Below are 8,278 nucleotides of genomic sequence, written 5' to 3'. Positions count from 1 at the left end.
TAATTAATAATAATGGAGGGTCACACTGCTGTTTTGTAATAGTTCCCTTTAATAAAACTGCAATCCGCGATTGGATTTCATGTCAACCTTTCAATTACTGTAAGTGCGCACTTACGATTGCTTCCCTCTCAACCATGTGATGTTTTGAAACCTGGCCCTCAACATCCTTTGAAAGGAGAATCATATCTTTTCAAAACATCCAAACTCTTCATGTACTTCTTGATCGGATTGTGTGTCTATGCTTGGTTTATTTAGTTGTTCACAAACTGCGCTTTGTTTTTCCCCCTATACCCATTTCATTTTCATTAAATTATCACCACTGTTTCAGAGGATACTGTATAATAATAATAATTATTATTTTTTACCACAATAATAAAGACAAAGTTATTTGTGTAGTTAGTTAATACTGCTTAGAATTGATACATTTGTACTGCCTGTGTATTTAGTGGCAAGAAAAATATGGCATAATGAAGATACCTGTATATTTGTTTGTAATGAGCATAGTTTTCAGTGAATTATTTCTAATTTTAGGTCGTTGCCAAATTTTTATATCACACATGTGACAAAAATATATTTCAAATGCCTTTATTTTTGAAGGCACATAAAAAGTCAAATGACACCTATAGAATACTGCACTTCAGTACAATCCTAATGATAACGATATTGCATAGATTTCTACAGCAACAATCTGTCATTCCATTTCATTGTGTTCTGATAGATCAATACAGTGTTTATATTTGTGTTAAGCAAATTCAAACACATTTCATTATCAGGGCCGTAGCAAGGCATTCTGGGCCCCCTGACTATATATTGCTCTGGGTCCCTTTTCTAGTAAAATAATAGTTTCCAATTTGTTGTGGGCCACCCTGGACCTTTGGCCCTCAGTATAAAACTCAAAAAGTACCAGAAAACAATGTAAAATTCACAGAACAATGCACAAGTGTACAGCAGAGCCATCACATTGCATTTTTCACCCCACTATTACATTGCCTACCTGACCTCTGTCATCAAGACTTTTTTAGTAATCTGCTTTCCCGAACATAATGATCAGTCCATATGCATGCAGTGTAACATATTGCTGCAGAAATAATCATGCTAGTAAAAATTTAAACCTGTGCATTTACCTATTTGTTTAGACAACTCACAATCTGAGTTGTTAAAAATGTTAAACTACCATTACATGATACAAGGCAGGACAAATAATAACCACACAAGTGATGCTTCAAATATGCCCTTGACACACAAAAGTTAATGTACTCTTACTCTAAGTCCACTGGTCTTAGTAAAAGTTAATACCAGTAACTAGAACATTTAGATGGAGATTCATTTGAGAACAGTTACAATATAACTTGGCTTGCCATTACATACAAATAATGTTTAGTACAATCAAATTCTAACAAGTTTCAAATATGCACTATATCAAATTCTCAATTTCAAATGAATTACAGAGCATTTGATGAACATTGTGCACGTATGTATAATCCTTTTAATATTAAGGGGTAACCCTTTACAATAAGGCTGTTTTTGATAACATTAGTTAACTATGTTAGTTAACATGAACAATGCTTTTTAAGCACTTATTATAAGTAGGTTAATGTTAATTTCAACATATACCTTTTTAAAATTAGAAGTTGTATATGTTACCATTAGTTCATGCATTATAAATTTACATGAAGTGTTAAACAGTTGTATTTTTACAAATTAGCATCAACCATTTTTAATAAATGTTGTAAATGATTACTGTTCATTATTAGTTCATGATGCCTAATGCATTTACTAATGTTAACAAACACAACCTTTTGCAAAGTGTTACCAATTAAGGTTAAAGCATACAAACACGTGCAAACATACACAGATCTTTGTGAATTGTCAAAGGCATTTATTAGATATGGCCTGTTTCATTGGCCAGTTTGTTCAAACTTTAGGCTCATAGAATAAGTTTATAATATCAGCTGTGTGTATTTGAAAAGTTTAGTGACCACCCAACTGTGCAGAATGTATTTTCTTTGTCACTTTCACTGTTGTTGCGTTAGCAACTCTGACCATATAAATTATAACTTAAACACTGGCCAAGTCTGTAAAATAAATCTGAAATAAAAATAAAGCCCATGACATCTTTAGGATTTAATATATCTCAAAATGAAGACACATGAAGTAACAACTACTATAAACAAGATTCAGGAGAGTAAGAAACTGTTCAAGTTGTATTCTAAATGCTTCATGACTAAATCTGTTAAGCAACCAATTTGAAAAAATTACTTTATAAATTAAAGCGGAATAGACTTAAAGCAGTCCAAGACAATACAGCATTTAAACCTACTACTACACCATACAACCAACAGATGTGACGTCTGCTCCTACATCTCTTACAGAGTCCACCAATGAATCCATTATCTGCTCGCAGTCTCCAGTGTTCTGGAGGGTAATCTGCAATCGGGTCCAGACTTTGGGGTCTCCACTACATATGGCCTCCAAAAAGAGGTCAGTCTGATCTTGCAGGCTCTGAAGTTGGGCCTGGGAACGTTTGTTTTGTCGAATAAGCTCCTTGGTACGCAGTGTGATGCCCAGTAACCCTGACCGATTCAAAATATTGTACGTGTTGCAGAAGCGCTTGCGTTTGCTGGAGCTCAGAGAGAGGAACTCTGGGCTGCTCTCCACATCACTACTCTGGGTGACTGTTGCTTTGGGACACTTTTGAGGGACTGAAGTGAGGAATGAGTCAGAGCAAAGTGAGAATGGTGAAGTAGTGGTATGAGGCTCCTGAGAATCAGAAAGCCTGGATGAGGAGTTTTCCGCATCTACTTCTGGGACAGTTTGACTGACTTCTCCCCAAGAGACAGCACTGGGGCTGACACCATAACCCTCAAAAGTCTCATTGTTTTTCAAAGAGGAACTCTGCAAAGTTTTACCACCATGACTGTGCCGTTGATGTCTTCCACTGTGGCCGTGGTTTGGTTTCTTAATGAAGGCACTAGGACTAAGGTCAACTGCAGACCCTTGTGCAGAGTGTGGGGCAATTTTTGGAAAGGTGCTTTGCATGGGAACATGCCTTCTAGAATGTTTCTGCTTGTCAGAGCTTTGGGAGGTGCAGTCACCAGTGGATATGACTGGCTGGAGGAAAAGCAGATGAGATTGAGGAACCACATCTAGTGAAGGGTTTAAGCTCCACGGTTTCAATGCAGGAGCCACGGAGTTGGGCTAGAAGAAGAATTACAAATGAGCAGTTTGGCAAAACGACACATGCTTTAGCTCTCTTCCATAATAATGACTAGTTTAATAAAGGCTGAACCAAGGAATGCTCACATTCTGAATAAATACATTTAATTAGCCACAACTAGCCACAAACTTGCATCAATTAATGAATTAGGTGTACTGAAGTGTAGCTTGCAGCTGTTAATCTGTAAAAAAAAAATAGTATCCTCAAAATGGCATTTACCTTAAAAGGAATGTTCCGGGTTCAGTACAAGTTAAAGCTGAAGTATGTAATTTCTGCGCCACCAAACGGAATTGCAAAAATAAACAGTCTTTTCAAAACTGCTTTCTGAAAACACCCCCTGTCTGCTATTAATCGAACAAACATAGTTCTGACTCCAACTCACGCCATTGGTCATCTTCCCTGATCGAACAAACAGATAGTCCCGCTCCCAAATCACAACACTGATCATCTTCCATGATCGAACAAAAATAGTGGAAATATTCATAGCACCATAGAGACAATGTTTACAGTTTTCAAGAAAATTAACCTATGAACCACTTACTTATAGTTGTCTGCATATTAATCTGTGAAAGGAGAAAGTATTTTAATGCCAAAAAAGTTGCATACTTCAGCTTTAAGTGCAATCAATAGCAATTGTCATAATATTGAAAATATTTTTAACTCATCCTGCATTTTATATATATATAAAAATTGTGGTTACAATGGAAAAGTGAATGGAGTCCATAAACACTAAAATACACAGTTTCAAAAGTATAACCACAAGATGTAAACATTATATATGCTAACATGATTTTAGTGTGATAAAATCACTTACTAACCTTATCAGTGTAAAGTTATTTCCAATATTACAACTTTGTTGCCATGACAACAAGGCCGTAAATCCTCCAAGCAATTGTATCACACTAAAATTATGTAGAACAGAGATTTGATCACAATACAGTCATATCAACATCGATACTGTGGCTATGCTTTTGAAACAGTGTGTATTTTATTGTTTACAGACTGGACCAATTCACTTCCCTTGTAAGTGCCTTACAGAACCATGATTTTTAAATCAATGAAGGAAGAGTCGAAAATATTTTCTGTGGTAATCAAGGTTATGCTACTAATGGTGTCACTTGAGCTTAACTTGTATTGAACCCGGAATATTCCTTTAACTAAAATAGACTGATCACCTGCTTTTAAACAAACGCATTACTGGAAGGGAATGAAAACTTGTTTTAATTGATGACTGACTGAGCTCCAAAAGAACTTATTCATAATAGCTGCTTTTATTTATAGATGTTAATGTACAAAATTATAAATTTCTGTGTGCTCTTGCCTACTGCAGCAGGCTGGCAAGAATATATAATTTCTTGAGCAATTCAATGAGCATAAAACATAGCATTCATTGACCAATTACACAGATCTTATCTTTGGCATGCTGTTTATTGACATACATAATGAAATAGCGTACCATAGATTCTTTGCAGCAATGGCTCAGTATTCAACCAAAGAATTGCACTACAGAGCTATAATTACCATGTATACCTTTAACTTTGAAACAGATACAGATTTGTTTCATGAACTAAAACATTACAAGGAATGCAACCATGGTTGCTGAGTGAAAACAAACAGACAGGATGAGCCTGCTGTTCAATACCTGCTTGAGGACAAGTCTGTTCATTACAATCATGGAAGAGACGCCTGGATGTGAGCCAGGAATGAAAGGCACCCGTGGAGCTGTCTGCATGCTGTGGGTGGCAGGACTGGTCGGTCCCAGGTCTTCAAAGTCCTTCTGGTCCAACGCACTGAAATATCCTGAACTGGCATCTACAGCATGAAAGATTAAGGCTATGATAATATACTCTTTAGGGCAAACGCAGCAATTATATGACTATTTAACAATTTAATTATGGTCTATGTTTCAGAAATATATTCAGCAATGGGTGCATTAGTTTGAATTATATCAATGCATTTGTGAAAGACATGTAGGAGTACCATATTTAGCTTAAACTCATACATAAACAGAAAAGGCCAAGGCTGTAAAATAAATTGGCATTTAGTATTTAACCTGAGAAATCCACAATATAAAACAGAACAAACGATGCTGGGAAATAAGGTGAGCGGCAAACCTGAATCTTTGTCAAACTCATTGGATGCTTTCCGTTTGTTACCCATGGTGGATCTGTTTGTTCGAGTTCAGAGTGATGTGAAGTCCATCTGTGTGATGAGATATAATAATGATAACATGAGATACACATTTTAAATATATATATATATATATATATATATATATATATATATATGTATATGTATGTATGTATGTATATATATATATATATATATATATATATATATACACACACACACACACACACACACACACACACACACACACACACTTATTTGGTGCACTTTATTAGAAACACCTGTACAACTACTTATTCATGCGATTATCTAATCACCCAATCGTGTGGCAGCAGTGCAATGCAAAAATCATGCAGATACGGGTCAGGAGCTTCAGTTAATGTTCACATCAACCATCAGAATGGGCGAAAAAATTTGATTTCAGTAGAATGGCAGAAAAGTTGGTGCCAGACGGGCTGGTTTGATTATTTCTGTAACTGCTGATCTCCTGGGATTTATATATAATCAAGAATAAAAGAATAAATTACACTAAATGCCGTCTATGTGATAGTACATAAATCCCTGAATGCATCATATGCAGGACACACTGTCGCATCAAAACGCCTCACGGTAAGTACAAGTATTGTTAGTTATGGTTTAAGGCAAAATACATTTTAAACTTTTTTTTTAAATTGCCCTAAACAGTATCAGGCTTTTTACTGTCTAATAGTACAGTTTTTCCATACGAATATAGAACTGAATGTATACTGGAGCATCTGATATACGATGCCAGACACGAGACTCCTCCGTAAACACACACTACAGAACAAAACGCGTATTTTTCTTGACTTACCAAACACACTTCTGCTTAGGTTCCGCTTGTCGTTAAGGTCCGTGTGTGGAATGACGCTTTACTTGGGAAAACAAACCTTTTATTTCTGTTGTTGTGGAAAGAGAATTGCCTAGAGAGTGCAACGTGAGTTTACAAGCGAAGCTCCGCCTTTACGGCTTACTTGAATGGCTGTTACCACGGGAACCGCCTAACCGTCATCTCTTTAACGATGCAAGATCCGCCCATTTGTTTTATATCGCGTTCTGATTGGTGTGAAGCTGAACCCTTGCGACTGCAAACGTGACTCCAACATGTGTGAAATCTGCACTGTGACAAGAGAAAGTCCAACACGCGCCGCAACCTTAATCCTGTCCATCCATTATTTTTCCATGTGCAGAAAAATGCACCGCAAACAAACAATGAAAGCCAGGAAGCAATAATAATAACTATTTGGATTTTCCCACGCACTTTAAACGTCAATGATATTTCGTGCAAAATGTAAGAATTGTTAAATACATTAAATTACAAAAGAGTTATTAAATGCTAAGTTAATGATACACATTTTATGAAGTACTTGTAGTAAGTATGTAGTACAAAGCAAACCACAAACAAGAATAATATGCCTTATAGGGCTTTCACACTACAACACTGCTTAAGGTCACACACTGGGTTAAAGGTGCACTAGAGGTGCAGTAGTTTCAGTTTATGTCTGCGTATAGGGGCGTAGATGAACACACACACACACAATAAGAGCAAAAGTTCTCATTTACCACTGGCATTGTAGAATTGCGTATTCGTAGTCAGTCATGAATTTATTCCGCAGAAGAAACGTGCAATCACAGGGGATTATCGAGATAAAACAGGTTCTATTTAGCCTCTATGATGTTATAATGGGGCCTCAATGTCATAATAGTGGATCTATGATTTCATAATGCCTCTTTGATGTCATAATGAGGTCTTAATTATGTCAGATTTTGTCTGTATGATGTCATAATGCAGTCTTTGTGGTGTCACAATGGGGTTTTCATCACTAAAGTTATTTTACTGCTTCAGAAGTATTAAAGAAATAGTTCACCCAAAAATGAAAATTCTCTCATGATTTACTCACCCTCGTGTCATCCCAGATGTGTATGAATTTCTTTCTTCTGCTGAACACAAAGACTTTTAGAAAAATATCTCATCTCTGCAGGTCCATACAATGCAAGTCAACAGTGTCCAAAACTTAGAAGATCCAAAAAGCACAAAGTCAGCACAAAAGTAATCCATAGGACTCATAGCATCCGATCAATATTTAAGCGCTCCTAGAGTTCATCTTTTGTTTCTGGCGTTTCACATTCTCTGAGTATTTCGCCACCTACTGGGCAGGGAGGAAAATGTATAGGGAAAAAAAGGACCTAAATATTCATCTGTTTCTCACCCACACCTATCATATCACTTCTGAAGACATGTATTTAAGCACTAGAGTTGTAGGATTATGTTAATGCTCACTTTATGTAATTTTAGGATCTTCAAAGTTTTGGACTCTGTTGACTTACATTGTATGGACCTACAGAGCTGAGATATTCTTTGAAAAATCTTAATTTTTGTTTCATAGAAGAAAGAAAGTCATTCACATTTGGTATGGCATGAGGGTGAGTAAATGAAAGAATTTAAATTTTTGGGTGAACTATTCCTTTAACTGGCCACCTGGCCAGGGTGTTTTCCAAGAATTTCACACACCATTGCACTTGTGTATATGGCTGTGTGACAAAGTGATTTGATTTGATTTCTCCACCTTTGGACTGAAACAGCCTGGATAGGCTCAGACAACACAATTCTAAATGATGTCTGATGATTTCTTTTATTTCATTTTATTTTTTTTTGCCCAGCCTTATTTATTTGAACCCTAGCTGAAGCGAAAGTGCAGAAATTCAGCAATGACTAGAATATTCTCATGCTACCACTGGAAAGTCTAAATGTTTCAGTCGATAAGACTACACTTGTACCCTGCTGCCTAAGCGAGGATCCAGAATTTTCGCCTCTACTAAGCCACTGTGTTTTGGAGATAATGGGCTCTATTTTCGTGAGTGCGCAAAGCGTGGGTGGGAGTATTTGTGCTATTATGGATGTATGAGCGCAAA

General features: G+C 36.4%; 1 protein-coding gene across 1 annotated transcript; it reads right to left on the bottom strand.

Moving 5' to 3' along the window:
• Positions 1-608: 608 nt before the first annotated feature.
• cipca (CLOCK-interacting pacemaker a) lies at positions 609-6,313 on the bottom strand. Its single transcript, XM_051646854.1, has 4 exons — positions 6,180-6,313; positions 5,332-5,419; positions 4,860-5,029; positions 609-3,198 (listed from the first exon to the last, which is right to left on the bottom strand). The coding sequence occupies exons 2-4, from the start codon at positions 5,375-5,377 to the stop codon at positions 2,323-2,325; spliced, it is 1,092 nt and encodes a 363-aa protein (XP_051502814.1). The 5' UTR covers positions 5,378-5,419; positions 6,180-6,313; the 3' UTR covers positions 609-2,322.
• Positions 6,314-8,278: the final 1,965 nt, after the last annotated feature.

The sequence above is a fragment of the Myxocyprinus asiaticus genome, chromosome 20, assembly GCF_019703515.2.
Source record: "Myxocyprinus asiaticus isolate MX2 ecotype Aquarium Trade chromosome 20, UBuf_Myxa_2, whole genome shotgun sequence".
NCBI lineage: Eukaryota > Metazoa > Chordata > Actinopteri > Cypriniformes > Catostomidae > Myxocyprinus > Myxocyprinus asiaticus.
This window is presented reverse-complemented; position numbering and strand designations above follow the sequence as displayed.